The 27,299-nt window shown below is 42.0% G+C and overlaps 1 protein-coding gene across 1 annotated transcript in view; it reads right to left on the bottom strand.

Annotated features, from left to right (window-relative positions):
• The window catches only part of LTN1 (listerin E3 ubiquitin protein ligase 1), a 154,171-nt gene that overhangs the window by 98,557 nt on the left and 28,315 nt on the right, over positions 1-27,299 (bottom strand). Inside the window, exons 8-15 of the mRNA XM_030204279.1 lie at positions 18,777-18,967; positions 18,046-18,193; positions 17,026-17,868; positions 15,885-15,926; positions 15,534-15,720; positions 6,811-7,050; positions 6,136-6,289; positions 975-1,125 (exon numbers count right to left, since the gene is read on the bottom strand). Of these exons, the coding sequence (XP_030060139.1) occupies positions 975-1,125; positions 6,136-6,289; positions 6,811-7,050; positions 15,534-15,720; positions 15,885-15,926; positions 17,026-17,868; positions 18,046-18,193; positions 18,777-18,967 (1,956 nt within the window). The remainder of the gene's footprint in view (positions 1-974; positions 1,126-6,135; positions 6,290-6,810; positions 7,051-15,533; positions 15,721-15,884; positions 15,927-17,025; positions 17,869-18,045; positions 18,194-18,776; positions 18,968-27,299) is intronic.

A 27,299-nucleotide genomic window follows, 5' to 3' on the forward strand; every position in this document is an offset into this window, starting at 1 on the left:
CCTGGCTACGGAGCCTAGCTCAGGAACTCCGAAGGAGCTACGGACACAGGCAGACACATTAGAACGTTGGTGGTGAGAATTATTATATAAGATTAGTCCTAGTAACAACTGTCCATATATCTTTAAGCAATATCCTTAGAAACCATGGAAGGTTCTGCTGCCAACTCAGCATAAAATGACACTTCAGTCGGCAAAGAAGTCAATCTTGGCATAGATCTTAAACCATCTTGGGTCTGGACTACTACTAATGATGGGGATGCTGCAGCCAAAGTTTGTGGTGGGGGAGTTCTTTCCAAGGAGCTAAAAAGAAGGTTCCCTCAGCAGAGGAAACAGCTGAAGTTTCTAATGGCTTAACCCTGGAAAAGATATGCCTATCCATAGGACCTTTCACAGATGGTATAGTTATTCTGACCACCTTCCTCTTCTTACCCATCCTATAAAGTTCCTGAGAAATGATCTGAAGGTCCTTGTGGCTCCTCTTTTACCCTGCTCTCCCTTTTATGGGCATGTTATTTCCCTGTTAGCCGATTGCCACTGGGGGTCTCAGTACAGAAAGTACAATCTGCTGTGCCTTTTTCTGTTTCACGTACCTTTTCTTTTATTGCACTTTACTGTCTAATTAGGCCCATTCAACCCTCTTGTTCTGGAGCCGGGTAGACCAACTTCAGAGAAAAGGGATTTGGGGTCTGCTATATCATGCTATCTTATCTGATCATTTGATAACTGTAACCACCTGTGGACATGTGCAGACTGTTTTGGTTGTCTTTTGGGGGACAGGAAGGTGGCACAAAAGAATATTAAACTATATACTAATACAAACAATGAAAACCTCTAATACGAAAAAATGTATCAAATTTATCTTTAATGTAGGGTGGAATTTTAAGAAAAAAATATTTGCATTCATTTGTTGTTACTATAAAAGATTATAGACCACCTCTGTGTTCTATGATTTCACAGCACAATCACTTCCATACCTGTATAGGAAGAGCTTGCCTCATGTTTTGCCATTCCTGTTTATCTGGGTTGATATAATCCATATACACCAAGAGAAGATGATAAGATGGCTGACCTGCCTCCAGAATTTTACATAGCAGGTCACTAACAGCAGAAATCAAAACCTGAAGGCTGCAAAGAAGAAACAGTTCTTCTGAATAACAGTATTTCAATGAAGGGAAACTGTAGCATACTTTCAATCTTCACAGTCTACATCCATGGCTTGGGGTTGGGGTGATGCCTGTGATACTGCTCGAGTAGGAAAGAGAAATGTGAATTATCTGTAATTGCAGTTCATTAATTCACACAGATTAATCATGTAACAGTGAAGTAACTTACCAAAGCTCATAATTTGGAAATCTAGAAAGCTTTATACTCTTTGGTGAATTCTATGCCAAAAAACATAAAAATTCTTTGTATAATATTTTAAAATTCCACAAGTCCATGTCAAAATAACATAATATAATCACATTTGAATAATAATTTCAACACAGATAAACTAGTACTCAAAACACAAGATTATAGGATCCAAAGAAGCATCATTTTACTAGCAACAAACCTCGTCAGCCAAATCTAATCGATTTCTATGACCGAGTGACCAGAGAGTTAGATAAAGGGACAGCACAGAATATAATGTACTTTAATTTCATTAAAAAAAAAAAACCCAAAACATATGGACTGGTTCCACATAGGCAACATACAAACTGAGCACCCTAGATGGATTGAAAAGGAGGCCACAAAAAGTAGTGGTAAACGGAAAGAGATTTATCAATGGTGTGCTGCAAGGATCAGTTTTCGAATTAATTCAATTTTTTTCTTAAGTGAAAACGCAGAAGGGCTATCAATAAAGTTTTGTCTTTTTGCAGATGCTATCAAAATCTGCAGCAGAATTGACAAATATGAGAATAGACCTAGTGAAACCTAAGATATGATCCACAGTTTTGGTAGCTAAGTTTTAATATTAAAAATGCAGGGTCAAGCATTTAGATTGCAAAATCACATGGGAGTAGGACAGTGCAACATGGTAAAATTATTCTGTACATAAAACAAGCTCTAGGGATAATAATCTCTGATGGTCTTAAAAGTGGTCTAATAGGTAGATAGGGTGACAACAAAAGTCAGGATAATGTTGGATGTATAGGGAGAGGAAAACCCAAAGGGCAATGATACTACTATAAGGGCCCTGCTTACTAAGCCGTGTTATAGGAACATTAACCATGAACGTGCCTATAATATCCCTATAGGCGCCTACACAGTTAGTGCGCGTGCTAATTGTAGGCGTGTTAAAAATGCTAATGCACCTTAGTAAACAGGGCTCCAAGTCTCTTGCACGACCTTGGAGGTACTGCTTTGATCTGATAATAGTACTCAAAAGTAGAAACACACTAAGATCCACTTCACTAAATAATACGAGAATGCTCAACTGCAAATAAGTGAAGGGAAAAAACAACATTCACAATTCAAGGAGGAAAAAAAAAGAGATCATCATACTGTGGCAATAAATATCACAAAATACCGCTCTTTCTGCAGCTCTTTTTGCCCACAGTGAAACAAGTAATCATTGATCGAAAACCTCCTGAAAGATTATAACAACATATTCAAGAAAAAATATTTTTCAAAGACATTGCCATTCTTTTAAACAAGCGCTACTCATTAACAAAAATCACGTCAAGTGCTGACCATAAAGCACATAACATAAAAAGGCTGAAACTTATCTGAGTAGTGCTATGTGCTGTATAAGATGGTTATACCCACTCTTGCAGAAGTCACTAGAGATCAGAAATAGATCCTGAATAATTTGTTGCAAGATGACAATATTGTTCTGTAATATAGGACCCTATCTCGGGAAGACCTGGTAAGTAACTTGCACTCCGTCCTATTGCTAGGGGTTGTCTGGAAAGCTTTGAAGGCAGTTAGCAGAGGATACTTCATTAGATTAGCTGCCCAGTGCAAACATCAGAGCAAACTTTTGTTGAGTCAACAGAGGACTAGGAGTAGCCAACTTGGCATCTCTGCACAAATTAGAGGAATCCATGGCAGTGCTTGGGGAACTGCAAAAGGACAAGCTTGTGACAACACATACAATATAAGAAATGCAAACAATTCCTCAAAAGGAAAAAGCAAAGCTTAATAGTTTAACTGTAAAAATGTACAGCCACAAGTTACTGGTTAAAAAGAAGATGGAAGTGGTGGCTACAGAGCACAGTTATGGTTTAACTGGATAGCAATGATATTTAGTGGATTCTGTGACTACTTTATGTAATACTAGTAAAAAAGGCCCGTTTCTGAAACCAATGAAACGGGCACTAGCATGTGGGGTTTTTTTTTGTGTGTGTATGTGTCACAGAGTTATTGTGTGTGTGTGTGTGTGTGTGTGTGAGTGTGGGGTGTGTGTGCAGGTTGTTGATGTGTGTCTTTTTTTTTTGTTTTGTTTTTTTGCTTGGGGGGTTGGGGGATGTGCTGTGCTATGCTGGCAAAGTGGGATGGATTGGTGTGTGGCTTTGAGGGTGTGTGTCTGTTGTATTGTGTGTGTGTGGTTTTTTCTGTCAAGGAGGTTTATTGGAGGGGGGGTCTTTCTGTTGGTGAAATGTAAATGTGGTTGTAGGGGGGTCAGCATTTGCTGAGTGGTGGATTGTTTTTTCCGGGATTTTTTTTGTGTTGTGCTGAGGCAGCAGTGTTGTTTTAGATGGGCGGAAGGTAGAGGAGCACATTCTTGGTCTGTCGGTATTTTTTGGCCGTTTCAGGGCTGCTGTAGGGGAACACTGTAAGAGAAATGTGCTGTGGGAAGCAGTGCCGTCTTTTTCCTTTGGGCTGGGGTTCTGGGCATCCTGGAGGTGGGAGACGGCTTGCCTGAGGACGGGGATGGTTGTTTTAAGTTGGCGGAAGGGAGAGGAGCACGGTCTCGGGCTATCGGGTGGTGATCCGGTATGTTCGGTCCATTTCAGGCCGGCTGCAGGGGAATGCTGGAACATGCGCTGCGGGAAGCTGCGCCGTCTTTTTCCGGGTGCTCGGGGAATCCCCGAGGTGGGAGACGGCTTGCCTGAGGCTGGTTGGGCACGGCCGCTTTGGCAAAAGAGGAAGAGGAAGGGGGTGGGGAGTTACCTGTAGCTGCGTGAGAAAACGGGTATTCTTTGTTTTGTATTATTAGTTTGCATTTCTGTTGAAGAAAGAGTGGATGCCTTTTGAATGATGGAGGTGGTGCGTCGGTGTGCGGTTGTTTCGTTAGTTTGGCAGCCTGTCTCCAGCGTGTTTCCCTACTCCTCCCCCTTCCTTGGACGCTGTTTGCTGCTGGCTGGGTCGCAGGTAATCCTTCCAGCTGGGCCACAGCTTGTCCTGTTCGCCCACGTCCCAGATGGTGACGGGCACGTTGTTTTCCAGCTCCTCTGACTCCATGTCAAGCGATCCCAAATATAGTCTTTGCTATGGGCTCTCTGGCACTCTTCAGTACTGGCATTAGGCATTTAAAAATTTCTCCCCCCCCCCCCCCCCCCCCCCGGTCTATTTTTGCACATACCCACAGCAGGAATATTCTTCTCTCGTTCCAGCGGTGGTTCTGTGCTCTCCGTGCTGCACAGATAATGAGCCATTCTGCTGGGGAATGCTCCTCCCTTATTGTCACGTAGTTTCCTCTGATTGGTCCGTCTTACGTTGCCTAGTGTTGCCTGGGAACGGTGTTGTGATGGTCCTTTGTGTTTCAGAATGTTGAGGGTGTTTTTTCTGATTGGTCCGTCATGCGAGGGCGGGGCAGAGAGACATGGTCAGTGTTGTGGCTTCACCACCATGAATCCATGAACCCTTCAGGGAGTGACTGAGTGACTTCATAACGTTGTCTTCAGAACGCTGAGGGTGAGTTTTATTATAGTAGATTATTTGTATGTTGTGCCATATGATATTATAAAATGTAAGGTGGAATAAAAAGTAATGGTAAAATAAATAAGCATGATCAGGACAAATAGCTGCCCTAAAGTTAACAGAGAAGATATATGGTCTTTGATCATATAGAAACAAGTACCTGAACCTGACCCTGCCAACTCAGCAGTTTTGGTTTCCCAGGTGAACTCTCTTTCAAAGCATGTACATTAAGTGATACCAATATTCCTAGTCCAGAGAAATTCACTGGGTTTTTTTTATATTCAGGCTTCCAATTCACAAAGGTAACATATCCTCCTTGACGGTGACTCAAAACTGAGGGAGTACAGCTTCCATGATATATCCCCATGGGATGTATTTGAGAGAGTCAAGGAGTGGCCTAGTAGTTAGAATACCAGTCTTGACATCCAGAGGTGACCAGTTCAAATCCTACTGCTGCTCCTTGTGATCTTAGGCAAGTCACTTAACCCTCCACTGCCTCAGGCACAAGCAGATCTCTCATGTATATTCATTAAGAATATCCTGAAAAGCCGGCCCATTTGCAGCCTATGAGGGCTGAACTTGGCAAGCCTGCTATAGAGTGCCTTTGGCAAGAGCAATGCATTTAGCGGTCTATAATCAGCCTACCTGGAGAGGTCCATGAGAAGGAAGCGTAGCCAGTTACAACATCTACATGTATGGTATACATCAACCCTGAAGGGAAATGTGGTATAGTGCCAACTCCAAGAAGGGAACTGGAAGTGTGAGCAGACTGCTGGCAGTTACTATCTCATTAACCACCAGTTCAGAAGCTTTAAGATGCCAAACCATCTACTTACGAACTTTTCCTTCCATATAGCACAAGTTAGTCCTATTATCCATCTGTGTGAATCCACGAAGCTGCTTGTTAAAGTTTCAGATATTTCATATACAAATATTAGGTCATTCTGGTCAAATAGGGGCAAGTCTCCATTTCCACAGACTATACTATCATCTGCTCAGAACTGTTGTATTCAAATACTGCTAAAAAAAAAAGTCTAAATATTTATCTTTCTAATCAGTCTTAAGATATAGCTTTCTGTGCCACTGCATCCAAGGAAAGCTGGAATGGATAATAATATGAATGTGAGGAGATCACTAAAAAACATATATAACAAAGATGACTGAAAAATTGAAGTCCCCAGTTTGTCTCATTTTAAGATCAGAGTGGCCAATCCCAGTTAATGCATACAATTCACACACAGTTCAATAACTACGCTCATTTCTGTATCAAACAAGATAATATAAATTTACTTTTTTACATCCAGGGATGAAGACAGCAGTTGATTCTTAACCCACAAGGCAGAGCAAGGCAGGAAAGTGCTTTCTTCATGTACGTTGATAAACTGATGCAAAAGTGAATTTAGGCCAGTCTGCCAGGTATGATTCAGTTTATGCAGCACAATATCTGCAAGTCAAAACACAGAAATATACTTTTCTTTAAACAAAGAAATGTAAAGCTAAACCCAACATAAATCATACAAGTGCAACTTCTTTCACATTTTCAAAGTAAGAAAATTATATAGCACAATCTGATTACAACAGTTCTAAGAGCTATTTTAGCTCAAGAACAATCAGACACTTAAAGAATTAAGAGATGTTAATATGGCAGTTCATCCACATAATCTGGTCAGGTTGGAATTAGAGACCAGGAGGAAGGCTAGGTGGGTCTTGCTTAGTCCCACGGTATTGTTTTAAATCTAATTAAGAGGAGAAACAAAACAGTTCCTGTTTAACTTATCAAATAAGATATTACTATGATTGAACCAGTCCTTCCTGAAACTTGGGCACAGAAACATTGAGAAAAAGATGGAACAAAAAAATTGTCATATTGTCTCACATTTTAAAAGCAGAAACTTACACCACATAGTAGTGTTATTAGAGGACTCCCATATCTGACAAGGGATGATTTTAATATTGGAAAATTACCTGATAATCTAGTTTTGTCCTGGCTCTGTGCACACAGTTGGAATACAGTAAGCAACAAGTCTTCAGCTGAAGGCATCAATAAGCACCTCTTAACGGAGTTGAAAAAGTTAGAAGCCACATTACAAATGAAGGATACAGACTGTTCAATACTGCCAGTTTCTGAAAGATCCTTCGCCTTTGATAAAGCTATGTGAAGTCTGTTGATGATTTTTTCCACATAAACATCGCCAATCAGTGACTCTAGGAATCAAAATACAAGATAAAAATTAAAGTACATAATTTATGAATTTTCAGATATCTTTAATTATGAAAATTCATCCCTTAGAAAATGTTGCGAGATGGATTCTTGTATGCTGTGCATAAATTGCCATGTACTCAGTCTCAAACATTTCAGGAGATACTTTATTGAGTTGCAAACAAGATATGCTCCTTCCCAGATATGCTGAGAGATAGAGTCAGATACTACTGTATTTTCGCAAATATAACCCACAGGGTGTAAACGTTTTTACTTCCTGGCCCTGACAGGTGCGGGCTATACAAGGGTACGGTTTATACATGTCTTTACATTTCAAGGCCACTGTGGAGGAGATATTCAACATCTCAAAACAAAAAAAACAACAAAAATACCACCACACAACTCCTGAAATGTTTGCATAAAATACCCAAAATGTTTGCATCAAATACTTTATTACAAGAAACATTTAGAAAAGTCTCCATAGGTAGTTTTGGTAATCTACCTTATAAGGAGGCATAAAATAGTTCTTATTATAAGATAGAGTTTATGGCATTAATACTTCAGGGTGTCTCAAACATTATCTTGTTCATCCTAAAAGGAAAACGTTCAAAGTCTGTATTATTAGTGTTATTGAAATGTTCTGCAGTGAATGCCTCCGCTTCATCAACATTAAATTCATATTCCTCATCAGTAGAGAATCATACATCTTCTGTTCTCCATGTAAACCTGCTTTTTGAAATCCGTTTATAATCGAACGTGGATTCATTGCTTGTGGGGAATACAAAGGTGCGGGCAATAAAACATTTTTGACATTGTTCCTTATTTTCCATGGGATATACACGGTGTGGGTTATATACGCAAAAATACTGTGTGTGTGTGTGTGTGTATATATATTATATATACAGTGCTAGGTTAGCATTTTCTGTATAGCAACAAGGATCGTTTTCCCCATGTAGAGGATAATTTTATAAGAGGGCCACTACTAAAAAAATGTCCATAAAAGTGCCCAAGCACAGAACACTTCCTTACAAGACCCCCTAAAAGAACTCACCATGGCAATCCCCGATGTCCTAGAGGAACAGAGTTGGAGCAACTGTCCTCCACCCCCACCTTATCTGGCTCCGGGTTTCAAAATGATGCCATTAGCACCTAGTGGTAATTTAACGGTTACAACCCTAAGGGTCATCTTCCATATAGGGAGGGATTTCCCTTACATGGGCAGGTGACCTCTAGCAGCAGTATGGTAAGACTACTGCTAGGAGTCATTGACACCATTCTGAAACCAGATGAGATGGGAGAGTCTCTAGATTTAAGGGGACCACCCCTGCAAAGACCCAGGGCTGGGGAGGGAGGGTTGGCATATGATTTTGGAGAGAACCTGTAGGGAAGCTTCAGTGCTGAGGGAAGCAGGTTTGGCAATCTTCCTTTGGGGAAGGCCATGCTCAGTGAGGGGGATATTAATCGGGGGGGGGGGGGGCGAACAGAGGAGGGGGCCAATGACCAGAAGGATTATTAATTGAAGCAGTATGGTCAGATGGGAGGGCGGTTGTTGGGGGGGGGGGATATTCAGGGTGAAGGGGAAGTTTAGCACTACTGCGGTCTTGGCTTAAATTTTTGCACTCAGGTCCATGTTTCATGTCCTTGCTGATAGCACTGTGTACTGGGGTTGTAATGAAAGACTATGCAGTAGGTGTCAGCACTGTGCAGTAAATGCAGGATAGATGCTAGGAACATTCCCTGCATTTGTAATCCATGGTGACTCTACCAAACCTTAAGTTTTGCATTTAAGGGTGTGACAAGTGCAAAACCCTACTTCAGTAAAAGAACATCCTACTTTGCTGATTATTTTTTATCTAATTTAATTTATGGTAATCCAATATGGCTCTCTCTCTCTCTCTAATCAAAACAGCAACAATTATGAATTCTTTATACAAAATGTGCAGCACACAGGTGGTTAAAGCACTTTATATACTAATACTAATCTATAAGTTGATAGGTGATTTTGAGCCAAAAAGAGCTTAAAATTGCACTGAACTGTACACAAGTTTAAAAATGAAGGCATCATCAGAAATGCATGCTAAAATAAGTAGTCTATGAAAGCTGCATACACTAAAATAAAATTCATCAAAACCTGACTTCTCATTGTCCATTTCATCAGTAAAATTGGAGATTCATCGGAAATACATGCTAAAATTATGAAAAGTCAGTGAACGCTACATAGACTAAAATAGAAACTATTATAAAATTTTAAGTACAGTTATTTATGTAGTCAAATTCATCAAAATCAGATTGCCAGAATGTCCAGATAGAAAGTGAAAGTCAGCTTTAGTACTGCCATCAGCATAGAAGTTATCGATATTGCCATTTTTGTCATCCAATTTATCTGCAGTGTTATCATTTTTATCATTCATAGAGAGTGCATCATCTTCTGAATCATCCACGATGATACTTACGCTGCACTTCAAAAAAAAAAGACTTCCTCACCATTTCATAGTTTTCTTTACCTATCCCAAGCCTTCTTTACCCATCTGGCAGCGAATGTCCAGCTTTATGACGCTGAGCCTTTAGTTAAACCTACTTGCCTGGAACACATCTGTTCTTTCCACATCTTTTTCAAATGATCTTTAAAGGGTTTACTGAGTTATATATATATATATACTAGTAAAAAAAGGCCCGTTTCTGACACAAATGAAACGGGCGCTAGCAAGGTTTTCTTCGGAGTATGTATGTTTGGGAGAGTGTATGTGAGAGTGACTTTTGAGAGTCAGAGTGAAAGTGTGAGTGTGTGAGAGAGAGAGTGAGTCTGGGTGTGAGTGTGTTTGTGTGAGAATGAGAGTGTGTGCAAGTGTGTATGTGAGACACAGTGTGATAGAGAGTGTGTGTGTGTGGCCATCCATGCTCCTCTGTCCCCTGCCCCCTCCATTCATCCCTTTCCAGCATTTCCCCTCTTTGCCTGAGGCCTGCCCTGCAATCCATATCCATCCATGCCCATCTGTCCCCTCCATTCATCCCTATCCAGCAATTCCCCTTTCCCTGAGCTCTGCCGTCCCAATCCATGGCCATCCATGTTACTCTGTCACCTGCCCCCTCCATTCATCCCTATCCAGCATTTCCCCTCTCTGCCTGAGGCCTGCCCTGCAATCCATGCTCCTCTGTCCCCTGCCCCCTCCATTCATCCCTTTGCAGCATTTCCCCTCTCTACCTGAGGCCTGTCCTGCAATCCATATCCATCCATGGCCATCTGTCCCCTTCATTCATCCCTATCCAGCAATTCCCCTTTCCCTGAGCCCTGCCCTCCCAATCCATGGCCATCCATGTTACTCTGTCCCCTGCCCCCTCCATTCATCCCTTTCCAGCATTTCCCCTCTGTGCCTGAGGCCTGTCCTGCAATCCATATCCATCCATGCCCATCTGTCCCCTTCATTCATCCCTATCCAGCAATTCCCCTTTCCCTGAGCCCTGCCGTCCCAATCCATGGCCATCCATGTTACTCTGTCACCTGCCCCCTCCATTCATCCCTATCCAGCATTCCCCTCTCTGCCTGAGGCCTGCCCTGCAATCCATGCTCCTCTGTCCCCTGCCCCCTCCATTCATCCCTTTCCAGCATTTCCCCTCTGTGCCTGAGGCCTGTCCTGCAATCCATATCCATCCATGCCCATCTGTCCCCTTCATTCATCCCTATCCAGCAATTCCCCTTTCCCTGAGCCCTGCCGTCCCAATCCATGGCCATCCATGTTACTCTGTCACCTGCCCCCTCCATTCATCCCTATCCAGCATTTCCCCTCTCTGCCTGAGGCCTGCCCTGCAATCCATATCCATCCATGCCCATCTGTCCCCTCCATTCATCCCTATGCAGCAATTCCCCTTTCCCTGAGCCCTGCCGTCCCAATCCATGGCCATCCATGTTACTCTGTCACCTGCCCCCTCCATTCATCCCTATCCAGCATTTCCCCTCTCTGCCTGAGGCCTGCCCTGCAATCCATGCTCCTCTGTCCCCTGCCGCCTCCATTCATCCTTTTCTAGCAAGTCCCCTCTCTCCCTTCCATGACCCCCCCCCTCCATTCATCCCTATCCAGCATTTCCCCTCTCTGCCTGAGGCCTGCCCTGCAATCCATGCTCCTCTGTCCCCTGCAGCCTCCATTCATCCTTTTCTAGCAAGTCCCCTCTCTCCCTTCCATGACCCCCCCCCCCTCCATTCATCCCTATCCAGCATTTCCCCTCTCTGCCTGAGGCCTGCCCTGCAATCCATGCTCCTCTGTCCCCTGCCGCCTCCATTCATCCTTTTCTAGTAAGTCCCCTCTCTCCCTTCCATGACCCCCCCTCGCATCCATGCTCCTCTCTCTCCCATGTCCCAGCCTGGCCCGCCCTCTTCTCCTCCCCCCCTTCGCATCCATGCCCCCCCCCTTCGCAACCATGCCCCCCCCTTCGCATCCATGCATCGGGGTTTTTTTTTTTTTGTTTGTTTTCTTCTTTTAAAATTGACCGTCCCAGCCTGGGCCGCCCTCTTCTCCTCCCCCCCTTCGCATCCATGCCCCCCCCCCTTCGCATCCATGCCCCCCCCTTCGCATCCATGCATCGGGGTTTTTTTTTTGTTTGTTTTCTTCTTTTAAAATTGACCTCCGTGGCGGTTCCAGCAGCGAAGCGTCAGGGAAGGAGGCGGCGCTCCCAACGTCTAGGCTTCCCTTCGCTGTGTTCCGCCTTGTTTTGACGTCATCCTTGACGTCAGAAGAAGGCGGAACACAGCGAAGGGAAGGCTAGACGCCGAAAGCGCCGCCTCCTTCCCTGACGCTTCGCTGCCGAGCGATGCGATTGGTTGAGTGTCATTGCTCCGCCCTCGACGTCATCACGTTTGACGCGTGGGCGGGGCAGACACAATGGGATCTCACCCCCTTCACTTTTGGCTAAAAGAGGCTTCATGGAACGTTGGAGGTGCGTTTTATATAGATATATATATATATATATATAGTTTTTTTTTGTAAGAAATTTACAAATTAATTCAAGAATACATCTTGATTTAGAAAAGATGACTTATCAAGCAAATTTTTTTTAAATATCACATATAAACAATATAGCTTATCAATTCACTCATCTTTAGTCCACATAGAGGAATTTCACAATATCTGTGGATATAATAAAGAAGGAGATTCCAGAACTATTACTACTAATTTACAGAGTCGAAGTAATTACAACTCTTGGATGTGACGAAGGACTCATAATTGTATTAGAATCTAGAAAAGAACTTAATTGTTTAGGATCAAAAAATACATATTTAACTGAATTTGGCTTCAATACACATTTACAGGGGAAATTCAACCAGAAAAGACCGCCCAATTGTACAACTTTAGGGCGTAATTTAAGAAACTCTTGGCGTCTCCTTTCGATTGCTTTAGAAACATCTGGAAACATTCTGACTTTGCAATTCAAGAAAAGCTATTCTCTATAATGGAAAAATTGCTTCAATATCCAATCTCTAACCAGCTCTAATACAAATGTCACTATTAATGTTGCTGGTGTTAAACCCTCATCGTCATCTTCAAGTGTTTGAGTTATATTCAGATTCAAAGTCTCAAGGGGTACTTCAGTCTCCTTTTTTTACATAAGGAAACAAATAGTACATTTTTTTTAAATCGGAGGGTATGCTTGTTATGGAATCTTCAGAATTTCAGTCAAAAGTTTTTTTTAAGTTATGAGGAGCAATTGAAACCTGTTTAGGAAAATTTATTAATCTCAATGTGTTAGATTGCTGTTGGTTTTCCAGGATTTCAATCTTATTCTGAAGATACATATTCTCTTTTATCAGGTTTACTTGAGTTTGTTGAAAAGTTTGTATATCTTTGGTATTAATCCCAATCTCTTTGCCCATTATTAATATTTTTTCCTCTAATTTAGGAATTTTTTTCTGAGATTGCTGAGTTAAAAGAATAAGCTTTTGTGAGAAAGCCCAAAAGAGCCTCCCAAATTGCATCTAGAGGAATTGTAACTGGTTTTTGTGGCAAAAAAGACTTACTTAATGCGTTAAATTCAGCTAAAGATTCCTTTGACTGCTGTGTCTCCCTTATCTCTCAAGAGCACTCTCTCCACTATGGTCCGCAGCTGTCTGTGCGGTAATGTTCTGCGTTGTACTACTCGAGTTGGAGCCCGTGCCAGGAAGCCCTGTTGCCTGTTGGGAACTGAGGGTTTCCTGGTCCCTTCTCGATTCGTCCACCAGCATAGGAGGTGGAATCCGCACCTCGGGACTCAACAATGTTTCTGCTTCAGGCTGGGGGCATGGCAGACCTCTCCCCGCGTTCTCCAACAACAAAGACATGGATCCTGGTGTTGTTCCTGGACAAAAGAAGCTATCCAATGCCCCCACCATTAGCAAAACTAGCGCGTTTTCTGCCCCTCCTCTTAGGCATACAAAAGAAGAAACTCTTCAACTCTTCAGGAAAGCAGAGGTTAGTTAGGAGCGTCTTCTCATTGCTCCCTTCAAGTTGCCATCTTGCCTCTCAGAGTCAAATATCTAACAGCTGCAACAATGAAGTTAAACCAACAGGTATAACTGATGAAGTAGTTCGCAACCTTTTCACTGTGTCCTTTGTTAGTGAAAATATGACTTCGGAACAGATCCCTTTTCCTAAGTGCCAAACCTAGTGAGGTGTTCCACACACTATGCAACCACTTGCTAGTTTGTTCTTTATCCATCCGTTCTTTAAGATGAGCCCGGGACAATAACCTTGCAGGAAATATAATATTTTTTGGTGGTATCTTCTGCTTAAAAATTTTTGAAGACCGCAATTTTGTGCTATCAACCACACAAGAAAATCATGACAATGAAATGTGTCTTTTTATTTCATGTAACTTTAACTAAAACCATTTTTCCCCCCATGCCTGCAACTGTGTAGTTACTCGGCATATCAATCATCATCAACACTGATCTTGCACAAGTTGGATTCATACCGCCCAATATTTTTTTTAAAAATGGCCGCTAGAACGGCACTTAGGCTGCTATCCAGTGATATTCAGCACCAGATAACCGGCTATCCAGCAGCGAGGGATTTAGATCTGGTTATGGAAAAGAGACTGTCTTCCTATCCCAACTGGATGATCTTCACAAAAAATGAGACAGGGGATTTGCCTCGATGCTAGTACTGTTAGATTTCTGAGCAGCTTTTGACACTGTGGATAATTTTTCTTCCTTTTTATATCTGTTTTTAATTATATTGTAATCTGCTTAGAAGGTCTGACCATGGGCGGTAATCAAATGTAAAATAAAATAAACTTGAATATCGCCGGTTAGCAGCTTAAAGATAGCCAGTTGTATTGCACAATAGAACCAGCTGGCCATCAATTTTTAAAGGCAGCCTGGCCAAGTTTGGAAGCAACAATAGGTAGAATAACTTTGGTCGGTCTGACTTTAACCAGTCAGCGCTGAATATCAGCTTGGCCAGTTAAAGTCGGACCGGCCAAATTTAACCCGGATATTCAATGTTGGGTAACTGGAAACTGCCTGGGATTGAATATCCGGGTTTAGTGCGAACCACAGGAGTAAGCCCAGCTATCTCCCACAATCAAAATATCAGGCAGATACAGTATATGCTGCTTAATAATAAAGTTAAGAAAATGAGTAATCTTTCCCTCCAGATACATTGAAAGATTTGGAGAAATCATCTTCTGAGGCAGGTGTAGCCCATTTTAATTCATAAAACAAATACACCATCCCATAGATGAGTTGATACCTTCTTCACCATACTTTTTTTTTTCTTTTGCTACCTACAGCGCATGCAACCGAATGGCTACATCATCATGTGCATAGGTATCGGTTGAATATCTGTGACCCAATTATTTAGGTCACGTTCTAGGTTTTGAAATGATGCATGCCTTCTTAGCTTCAGGAATTCTAATTTTAGCTTTATTTTTTTCTCTAGTCACAAGCTAATTTTTCATTCCAATTAAATTCTCTGCTAGAAATGGAATTGTTAGTGGTTTCAGCACACTATCACTTTAAGCTTAAAAGCAGCCCTACAGGACAAATCGCTAACAAAATTTGTTAATTAATGGAAATAAAACAAACTGATTAAATATGTTTGTATTATGTAAAACAGGTTATAGTAGTTATACAATTATACAAGATAACATTCCACAGGCTCTAACTTGGAAAAGTGGTATTGACAAAGAGATTCAAACCGCCTTAGTTCAAAGTTTACACCTGGTTCTATAGCACATTTACAGTTCCACTTTAACTGACCAGCATGAGCTTTACAATAAGCATCCACACTGATGTGTGTCTGACACAATCAACATAGATGACACTGAAATGATTATCGCATTCAGAGGTAGGTGCTGTTCACACTGACTGGCATGATGAACTGTCATCCAAACCAGCACCGACAGTCTAAAATCTGGTATGATCCACGTATAAATTGAACATGTTTTTTCATGTGCAATTTGTAAGCACAAAGTTTTGACTTTTACATGAGTATATATAAAACAATTGAATGTGACCTACCATTTTCAACATGTTGTGAAAGCACCAGACTCAGAAGGGTCCACCTCTCTGAACAGGATTCGGAAGAGGTTGTCATTTCCAAGCCACTATGACAAAGAATATCTGCCAGTTTCACCAGCTTAGTTCCTAATGTGTCTCCTTTCAACCAGAAGGAGATTGAAGAGTACCTTTCTGAATCAGAACATGCCTGAAATTTAAGGACACAACATTAATCAAATCTGCTTTTCTGTAATATGTGCCCTTTAATAACAGCAGTACAATTACAAGGTTTGTGGTTCCTAGTACCACTTTTCCCCTGTCACAAAACCAAGTGAACATTAGTTTGCTAAGCATAATGCACAAAGACTTTACCTTTTGTATTATCTGGAGGAAGATACTCCATCGGAGATCCATCTAATGAAAAGAATCACAATCATGTTGTTGAAATAGTTACATTACATAAATTGTACAAAAACAAATACTTCTTAGCTTAAACTTGCACACTTTGAGAAGAGAGCAGCTCACATGAATGGTTATATTTTTCAGTTCTGTAATCTGGCGCTCTAGCAGGCATGATGATCCTAGACAAAATTAAGATCTTTATAGCTTTGATACCATTTAAACTGGGCAACAACAAAAAAGATGCTGTACCACATTGCATTTCAAGGCCACATAGGATCCCTTCTGTCACATGTGAAAAACTAAAAAATACATTTTTAATCTATTAAAAAAATATAGAAGTGTCTAATCACAATCAGAAGAAACCAGAACAAGAAGAACAAGTTTTGAATGTCACAATTTACTTGAAAATACAGATCCTGAACCTGTTACCTCAACTACCCTAATTGCAACAGTTGCATTAACACCGGATAAGTCCTGGTTAATGACTATATACTTTAAAAACAAGACAAATTGTTTCTTGGTGAAAAGATACAGTTATTCCCTGATATCTCTAGAGAAACGCAAAAGCATCGAAAACAATTTCTTCTAATGAAACCAGGGGTCATACAGATGGGTGCTACATTTTACTTGAGATATCCGTGTAAATGCATAGTGAGATACCAATCGAATAAATATGTTTTCTTTGACCCAGCTCAGTTAACAGTGTTTCTAGCATCAAGGCAAAATAGGGGTGCTTAAAATGTTATTCTCCCTTTAATTGAGAAATTTAACACTGAGCAATGTTACCTGTTAGCTTTTTGTTTGCTTTAATCTTGAAATTTTTGCCTAATATATATTCCATTTCTTAATATCTTGCTCCAAATATGTGGACTTGAGCGAGAAATTTCAAAACCGTTGCTTTAATAATATTGTATTCCTGACTAAACTATATGTGAAATGTATTGCTTTTCAAAACAAGCTTTGCTTGTTTATAATTGTAAAAGTTATAAATAAAATAATTAAAAAAAAAGAAGTGTCTAATCAAAAGCAAGAAATTATAGATCTGCCTTCTTCTATAGATCAGTCAACATAATTTTAGCAAAAGCAGAAAACAAGGTTAAAAGAGACATACCCTTGTTAAATCATCCAGGATATGTCTTCTTTCTGCATTGCTGCAGCAGCATTGAAGGATACTGAACAAAATATCGACCAAGAAAACAGGATCACGTTGGCAGTCTTCTTTCAACCAGACAGTTAATTTCTGATACAGAAACTGGACTGCGGGATTTTCATTTATGAAGTTTACTTCTAAATGAGGTTTGGGATGCACAAGGTTTCCTGGACATTCAGGTGTTAGCAAAACCTCAAACACTTTGCCATAGGGAAAAGAACTCAGCAGAGAAGCAAGGAACCGCAAGTGCCTTTCTGACTTTTCTTCACTAATGTGCACCATACTCTGCTCAGCCAGTTTACAAACCAATGCTTCCAAAGGTTCTCTCCGTATGCAAGAGAGATATAGTGGGGTAGGCTCAGAGGTAGTTTGGCTTTTCATGGCAGAGGGCACACTGTCAATGTTGTCCGATTCAGAAGTATCCTCACTCTGAACTGTCAAGTACACAGGCTTCATGCTGACTATGTTGCTTGTGGAGCCCTCTTCATCAGTAAATCTGATCTTTGTAGACTTTCTCTTGCACATTTTCTCTGAGCCTTCAGGTTCCTTAAGAATTTGCAAAATACGAGACACACCAACCAAAGTTGTTTCAGATGCTCCTGAGGCATCAACATGAACTCCACAAATCTGAGATAGACTGTCCCAGAACTCTGATAGTATTCTCTTGAATGTGTGAGCATTCTCCTCATCATTTAAATGCATTGTCCTTTTTTCCCAGGAACTTAAGGTGTCAGCTATCTGATAAAATAATGGACTTTTTTGCAGCTGGGGATTTTTAAGTGTAGAATCAATAAGCGGCATCAACTGAAAAACATAATATTACACTATTTACCAAACAGAAAAATAGGTTACAACAAAATACATTACTAACAAGAGTATGGCTAACAATTTTTGGATATATTAGTAAATTATCAAAAAAAGTGTGAACACTGATTTAACTGTGTCCAGATGAAGCTTTTAAATACACATTCATGCACATACCTGATCATTTATAAGCATCTTCTGAACCTTTATCTCTTGTTCTTCTTCACCTAAATTCTGCAACACAGCATATCGCAAACACTCCATGAAGCCTGAAATTATTGCAGAGCATTCCGAAGAACTGGACACAGCTCGCTCACTTGAAAGGCTGGTAAGGTAAAAAAAATACTGTGTCAAAATGCTTTAAGTAAGAATTTTTTTTAACAGATCTCAGTAGGCACTGTTCTCTCTAAGCTGTGCAGGAGTCCTCCAACTGCATTACTGCCAGTGGGGGTTGGTGCTTCAATTATTAGGAACAGGCAGGTTCCTTGGAGTCCTGCAGAGCTTAATTGTCCCTCACTATTGAAAATGTGATAGTGATACAGCACCTCCCACTGGCAGGACTCTGCTGGAGGACTCTCACACAGCTTAGAGGGAATAGTGTCAGTACAGGCTATGTGATACACCATTTTAAATCTATTTCACACACTTCAAAAAATTATATTCAATGGTACCAATATTCAGGCTGAATTAACTCAGGATATTCAATGTTGGGGCACGCGCAGCAACTGTCTGGATAAACCCCTTAGAATATTGGACCTAGTGTATTTTAAAATAAATATGCATATTTATGCAAAACTTTATGAATCATTCCATGAAGTACTTTTTTTCCATAAATTTCTTTCTTCCTCCTACACACAAAGAAATACATTGTTTTTTTGTTAAACTACTGAAGAGCTTCCAGGTCCTACCCCAGAATTATAGCGCTAAAAAAGGTGCTGAAGAAGTCAAGTTTTGGTTCCATGATACCCTGGGGAACCTTGCTGATGAATGGCAGGAGATTTGGATATACAATGCCAGCAAGGCCTCGTCCACCTTCTCTCAGCATCGTCCAGAGTTTGGGCAGAACTCCCTTTTTCACATTTACATGACTCCAACAGTCCTGTGGAAACCAACATATTAAGCATAAGAACAGATAAAACCATGTCCGCATTTGAATACATTAATATTCCAGTGTTAATATACAATTTTATGACTAGAAACTTTTATTAATATGTATGTTTCAGGGTTAGTTTACTAAAATAGAAACAAACCCAGTTTTGAAGCCAAGGTATGTAGGGTGCAACCCCATTCTTTCAAGTTTGCTTCTTTAAATTACCAGGAGTCTTTTTTTTTTTTTAATTTGTCTTCCTAACATTTCTTTAAGATGTCCATGCCCATCAATGCTAAAGTGATCAATAGCCTTCATCAGAATTACTGGACATCCATAAGGGAAATGGCAAGCACACACACACAAAAAAAAAATGTAATGAGTTTCATAAACAAGGTTGCAAACCAAGTAAAAGAATATCAAGCAAAATACCAATATGAATGAATGTATACACAGGAGTATCTAGCTACTTCAAAAACTGTCTGATGTAACTAAGCTTAAAAAAAAAAGCAACGATCACCTTCTATACACAATTAAGGGTACTGCAGATACCTCAAACTTAACCACAAAACAGCATAAACCCTTAAAGACAAAAGTAAAAATTTTAAAATGCCACCAGGAGTATGTTTGTGTACAGTGTTGCATATATCTAGTAGTGCTAAAAAGTAGGAAGCAGTAATTAGCAGCAGCCTGGCATGGGTCCTGGAAAATGTTGTTTCTTCACTGGTAGAGATGCAGTGCAAATTGTTGGAAGGCTTCATGAATTGACTTTACAATAGTTCTGCAGAGGCTTAGAGCCTCAGATCATTAAGAAATAACAAGACTTTTCAGAGAAGGCTATCAGGTCAATACTTGTTACTGATCTGAGGTGATAATGCCCACTATAAGTTCTGCACAGATGACCTCCCACTTGGACTACCTTGGAGAGGGTCCACCACAACTCATATGGCTTCTCTGGCCCCAATGGAGGAGGATATCTGCTGCCACAGGACTTTTGAGCAAAATGAAAGAGTTGGCTCTTCTGGAAACTGCCTGACATGCAGGAAGAAGATGAACCTTGCTTTCCTGATAAACACCCCCAAGTCTTTAAGATGCGCTTGACTTGTGAACCTTGTCACCAAACAGGTGAGCAACTTCTACAGTCTTGACTTGCATAGGTCTTCTTGAGATCTGTAGGGTTGTTTCCCTGGATTTCACCCTTGGTACACCTGAGGCCTGAATACAGCATGAACCATCTTTTCTGAAGCACTATGGATTCTGCAGCATGAGGCCTGGTTACAACCTGAGCCATCTTTTCTGCAAAGAAAACAACATGGATTTTGCATTTCTTCCTGGCAGCAGTGTGCTAGTGACTTCATTCAAGGACATGTTGTTTACTTGTTCTCTTCCCCATTTACCTCCTGGAAAGTTGTGTAGGAGAGAGCTTCACAGAGTGTCTTCAGTAACATCTGTGAACCATGGAGGGGAGTTTGGCACTGCCATCAGACCCCTCATTGTCATGACCGTATATAACCTACTGGACAGAGGTACACGTTCATGATTGGTCCCGATTGTCACCTGGACCCAGAGGGCAGGGCCAATGCTGGACTTGGGAGAAGAAAAGAAAGAAACAAGGGAAAATAGAAGATCTCATGGTGTATGCATTTCTCTAGGAGGGAGACTGAAATGCCAGAACACCTGTGAACAGTAATTCTTTGTGCTAAGTACAGCACAAGGTCAAATTCAGAGGCGGCTCTGTGGCTTCCCAAAGACTGAGTATATACAACCTGTGCTGGACAGGATCACATCTGATTAAGACCAGATTACAAGGGCTCGTGCCAGTAGCGAGCTGGAGCTCTGCAGAGGAACCAAGTCTACACCCCATCTAGAGCTATAACTGCAGACCACTGAGAGTGAGAGAAAATGGATTTCCTTCTACAGTCAGGGAACCTTAGTTAGAGATCTCTGTTTTTGCTAGCAAACGACTGGTAATTTCTCAGGTACATGGTCTAGCCCAGTGGCTCCCAAACCTGATCCTGGAGGCACACCAGCCAGTCAGGTTTTTGGGATATCCATAATGAATATTCATGAGAGAGAATTGCATGCAGTGGAGGCAGCGCATACAAATATTTCTCATGAATATTCATTGTGGATATCCCAAAAACCTGACTGCTGGGGTGCCTCCAGGACTAGGTTTGGGAACTACTGGTCTAGCCTAATTTAGCTGCCAAGTTGGTATTTTCTTTTCAGAATATATTATAATTGTGTAATCACTTTACATATGCATACACATACTGCTATTTTTATATATAATAAATAATATATATATTTCCATTTTGACATTAGTCTTTCATTGCGGACAGCCTAGCCAGGACCCAGTCGGCCACTTTAGGCACTATCTATATCCCTAGCCAAACGAGTCCAGAATACTTGCTGAGTGATTACTTGTGTCACGAAAACACCTAGCCACCTGACTGGGGCTAATCCTGCGGCCACTCAGAGGGTCTATTCCCAGCACATCTCAGGTCTGCCAACACCTGGGCACGTGCTCTACACTAGCACCCTCCTTTCACTGACTGGGTCCCAAATGCCTCTGGACGAGTCTCCTGCTCTCAAGGTACTCCCCCATGATTTCTAAGACATTGGGGCCATACTCCCAGTGGTCCCACAGTTCCTAGAAAGCACCCACAGACCCCAAAACACCAGGATTCTTAGTCAGTCCAGACAAGCAGAGGCAATAAACTAAAGAAGGTTTATTGTCATGAAAAAACATAACTGTGAAACAGAAAATGTGCAATCAGCAACAATAACAGATAACTGAATAAGGGTCAAGTATAAAACTATCTAAACATTTTATCACTACAGAATATAACTACTCACAGGGTCTCAGTAAAGAGGTCTTTCTCTCTCTCTACTCCCTAACAGAGACTGGAGAAAAATCCAGTATTTATAGACTGAATTTGAGAACCTGGGCCAATCAGAGCCCAGAACAACATTTTTTAAAAGTAGCTGGCCACATCATTGCAGGTTACTTCTTCTCTGTGTTAAAATGAAGAATGAATAGTCATTTCTCTGTAACAGCTTTAAACATAAAACATGCACCATCTGCAGGCCAAACTAGAGAAATACACCATGAAATCAAACATATAAATGGCAAGAGGCATACTCACTCGCAAATGCGCAGTAGAGACCCTCTCTGTCCCACCCCCGCATCAATACGTGATGACGGGGGCGTGACAGAGAGGTAACCTGCGCACCTGCGAGGGAACCGCCCTCGCCACCGCTTCCCCCCCCCCAGGGTTGACGCTACCACTCCCCCCACCCACCCGGAGTCACCGCCGCCACCCACCCTCCACCCGGCCCGGGTACCTGGCTTCACTATTCAAACCGCCGGAACGCAGCACACAGCTGATCTGAGCTGCCGTTGGCCTTCCTTACCTGCCTGTGTCGCGCCCTCGCTGACGTTACGTCACACGACGGCGGAACACACGCAGAAAAGAAGGAAGGCCGACGGCAGCTCAGATGAGCTGTGTGCTGCGTTCCGGCGGTTTGAATAGTGAAGCCAGGTACCCAGCCCGGGCGGAGGGGTGGCGGAGGGGACTCCGGGGGGGGGGGGGGGCGGCAGCAGTGGCGACCCCGGGGGGGAGGGGCGGCGGCAACCTATCCGGGGGGGGGGGGGAGGGTTTCAACCCCCCCCCCCTTCCTTTACTAGTCCGTTTTTACGGGCTCAACGGCTAGTATTCTTATAATTCACATGCTGGAAAAGTCACCATTTTGCCACAACCTGTCTCTAGTAGTGTCTACAGATCTTCCCTGAAAAACAGCTCACCTCTGAATGAGAGCTTACTCTGACACACTTTAGAGGACAAGTCCACTTACAAATTAAAGAGCCACAAATTCCTCTGCACCACTACTCTACTATCTGAGAGCTATCCCACACTAGGTCATACAAAGCATCCACTAAAAAGGCTGCCCATGACTCCAATTACACTACCTCAGGACCCTCTGGTAAGTGCTGAATCCACCAAAGCAAGGCATAGGCTACATACCCCTCCCTTCCCCCAGAAAAGACCACTGCCTGCACTCTGTGCCCAAGAGAAGAAGGCATGCTTCATAAGCACTTCCACCATTCTAGCCTGAGAATTTTTCAGCACCAAGCCTCCTTCAACCAGGATGGTAGCTTTCCAAGTCTCTGCAGTTACCAGATCGCCCACTCTGAAAAGACAGAAAAGTTAATCCAAGTCTTCTTGGACCATAGGATAGTCTCTCTCCATGATCCTAATCTCCTTCAAGAAAAATACTCCCACCCAGAGAGAATCATATTCCTGAGGGCCTTATGAAGGAAAAAAAAACTTTGGACAACTCCGAAGACCATCCAATATCAGATCTCATCCATTGTCTCCTTGGCCACATGCCCTACCATCTGCAGGGATGAAACGACTTGGGAAATAAGGGATGCCAGTTGCTTTTGTGGAAAAAGTAAACAACAGAAGACTCCCTGCCCTCATCCAAGGAGAGCTCTCCTTCCAGAGAAAAAAATGTAAGAGGGCTAGACCCTACTTTCTCATCATTCCCCCATTCTTCCTCTAACAATAGAAATCAAACAAATTAAAACATTGAAAAGAACATATGATATCTTTTTTATTGGACATAACTTAATACATTTCTTGATTAGCTTTCGAAGGTTGCCATTCTTCATCAGATCGGAAATAAGCAAATGTGCTAGCTGACAGTGTATATAAGTGAAAACATTCAAGCATTACTATGACAGTCTGACAGGGTGGGAGGATGGGGGTGGGTAGGAGGAATGCATGGGGGTGTGGATAGGTGAGGGGTGGGCTGATCAACAGAGAAATACAGCTTTATGGTTTATAATGGGCTAGGAACCCCAGATCCTTGTTAAGTCCTTTCTGTTGGGTGTTAAAATATTCAATCATTCTGACTTCAAAGGTCTTACGTTCTTGTATGGTTTTAAAGTTACCTTTCAGGATTCTCACTGTGAAGTCACTGGTACAGTGTCCTGGTCCTGTAAAATGCTGACCAACAGGCGTGGGAGCCCTACTGGCACCAGTATTGTTCATGTGATGTTTATGTAAATTGAATCTTGTCTTAAGCATCTGGCCTGTTTCTCCAATATAGCATCCTTCATTACATTTTTTACACTGAATGATATATACCACATTGGAAGATGAGCAAGTGAAAGATTCCTTTATGTTGAATATCTTTCCTTTGTGGATGACTGTGGGGTCCTGTGAAATATTTTGGCATAGTTTGCAACTGGATAAATTACAGGGAAGTGTGCCCTTCTGTTCCTTTTCAGTCTGTGATGGAAGTTTACTTCTGATTAGCTTGTGTTTTAAGTTGGGTGGCTGTCGGAAGGCCAGTACTGGTGGGGATGGGAATATCTCTTTCAGTAATTCATCCTCCTGGAGTATAGTTTGTAGATCTCTTATGATTTTCCTCAGTTTTTCCAGCTCTGGATTGTATGTCACTACAAGGGGGATTCTGTCTGTGGATTTTTTCTCCTTGTACTGTAGCAGATTCTCCCTAGGTGTTTTGAGGGAGGAGGCAATATTCTTGGAGATTATTTTGGGGTTGTAGCCTTTCTGTTTGAAGGATGCAGTCAGGCTTTTAAGGTGTCTGTCTCTGTCCCCTGGGTCAGAGCAGATACGGTGGTATCTTGTGGCTTGGCTGTAAATGTTGGATCTTTTTGTATGTGAAGGATGGAAGCTGGAGTTGTGGAGGTAGCTGCATCTGTCTGTGGGTTTCTTGTATATAGATGTTTGTATACAGCCATCACTGATTGAGACCGTGGTGTCCAAAAAATTGACTTTTTCTGGGGAGTAGTCAATTTTGAATTTGATTGTAGGATGGTATATATTGAAGGCAGAATAAAATTGTTTCAGAGTTTCTTCACCCTCCGTCCAAATCATAAAAATGTCATCGATGTACCGGTAGTATTTTAGAGGTTTGGTCTGGAGTGTATTCAGAAATGTCTCTTCCAGCTCAGCCATAAAAAGGATGGCATATTGGGGTGCTGTCCTGGTGCCCATCGCAGTGCCCATTATTTGTAGATAGATATCATTGTTAAAGCGGAAGTAGTTGTGAGTTAAAATGAATTTGATTAATTTCTACTAATTTCTATTGATAACCTTAAGAGTGGACTAACACGGCTACCACACTCCTCTTCCTCTAACAAGTAGGTGAGAACATGGTCTCTGAGCCCACTTAAGAGCTCCCCAGACACTCTAGAACATTTCAGGCCCCAGCTTTCTATGGAAAGCAACCCATAATCTGCTCAGACTACCAACTCTGCCCTGCCAAACACCTGTAGAAAAGAGAGAGCTTTGTGAAATCAAGAAGTAATTTCATGAACCTGTGGGCCTAAAAAGGAGGGACAGCCCTCTAACAAAGCCCCTGCAAGGATCTCCTACTATGACAGAAAGGAAGAGCTCTTGACTGTTGCTGCAGAGGGGTTTGTGCTGCGTGGGAAGCATGTGGTCTGCCCCAAACAGCCATGGTTCCCACCAGCACGCAAACTGCGATCACAGCAAGTGTTACAGCATGAGTTGATGCAGATAGCAATGTGTGGGCAGGAGATCACCTACCTTTTCAAATCAATGGGACAGCATCCCCATTGCACGTGGAGCAAAAGGAGCCAGCTGCATTGCTGCTAACATACTAGCTCCCACAAGCCCCACACCTGCAGCCATGATCAGGCATCTGACTCGAGCCATATGGAACACTCTTCTTCTAAAATGCCAATGCTTCCTGAGATTTATACTTGTACCACTGCCACTTTTTATTTTTATTTTTTAATTCTTTCCAATTCAATGGAAGTGGGAAAGGATTATTTTAAAAAAAAAAAAAAAGGGGGTCGTGTGCCTTGGGGTAAAATAACTGTACCAAAATGTAATGGAGGAAGATTAAATTTGGTATGTGGAAAAATTGGTTAGAGAAAAAAAAAAAGACAGAGTTCTCAAATAGCGCAACTCAGACCAGGGGTTACACAGAAACTGCCTCTTTATTCTCACAATCCACCCCTATCCCAAAAAACCCAGTCCCTCTGTACACATACACACATATATTATATATATACACAGTGTAATCTGCTTAAGTGCAAGGGTCCGGGACCAAAGAAATACATGCAGTTAACCGTGCACTTAACCGTTGTGACCCAAAGAAGCTTGACATCTGATAAACATATGTACAGTATACAGTCTCCGTTTACTGATGTTAGGCTTACTTGAAGTAATCAGTTATAGTCCTCTGTACACTATTGAAGCTGTGAGTTCCATAGACTACGTCTGCCAGACGGTAAAAACTGTCATAGCACTGACATCCAGTGGCCTCCCGCACTGTGTTGAGACTCTCCTGCGCTCTTGCAAAAGTGACAAGAGGAGGTTGTTGAATTCCGTCAGCATGTGCCTCGCTGCTCATTTCATCATCTGTTTCATCATCAGCCATTGTTGCCTGCGTGTAGGCGCATATCTCGACATCAGTGCTGTCTTCAGCTGTTTGTAGATCGTAATCAACAGCTGCATTGCGATGGAACTCCTCTTCAGTAACACCTGCTGGGATGTCAATAGCCTGTTCATCTGACGCGTTTGCAATAGCTGCATCTGTTTCATTCCTCTCCACAACCTTAACAATGCTTGCCCGCTTGTAGCAGTTCACAATGGTTGTCTGTGTAACATGATTCCAGGCTTCTTTCTGCATATGTAGGGAATCCAACAGTGATAGATTACGAGCCAGTTCAACAGCACGTTTATCCTTGCCAGTTTGGTCATCCATAACGCTCATCAGACGACGTAGCACAAGAGTCCGATAATGTTGTTTGAAATTGGCTATTATGTCCTGATCCATAGGGTTGGATCAGAGAGGTAGTGGCTGGTGGCAGGAAGACCACCTTGACATTAGACAGCCTGACATCATCCCTGTATGCACCACAATCATCACAAAGCAACAAAACGTGATGCTTTTGTGCCCGCATTCTAGTGTCTAACTTCTTTAGCCACTGCTTCCAAATTTCCCCAGTCATCCATGAATTTACGTTAGTCTCATATGACACAAGAAGTCGCTTAACTTTCTTGAAGCAATGGGGCTGTTTGCTGTTTCCAATGACAAGGGGTTCCAACTTCTCACTCCCATCCATATTGCAGCAAAGGAGGATCGTCAGTCGGTCCTTCGACGTTTTACCTCCAGTAGTTTCGGCATGTTTGAATGCAAGTGTTCCATCAAGAATCACTCATCAGTAGAGACCGTTTTCATCAGCATTGAGAATGTCACAAGGTGCAAACTCGTTCAAGATGGTAGGAAGAACTGAAACAACCCAATTTTCAGCACCAAAGTCTGGTTTCTCACC

The sequence above is a fragment of the Microcaecilia unicolor genome, chromosome 5 (genome assembly GCF_901765095.1).
Source record: "Microcaecilia unicolor chromosome 5, aMicUni1.1, whole genome shotgun sequence".
Taxonomy (NCBI): domain Eukaryota; kingdom Metazoa; phylum Chordata; class Amphibia; order Gymnophiona; family Siphonopidae; genus Microcaecilia; species Microcaecilia unicolor.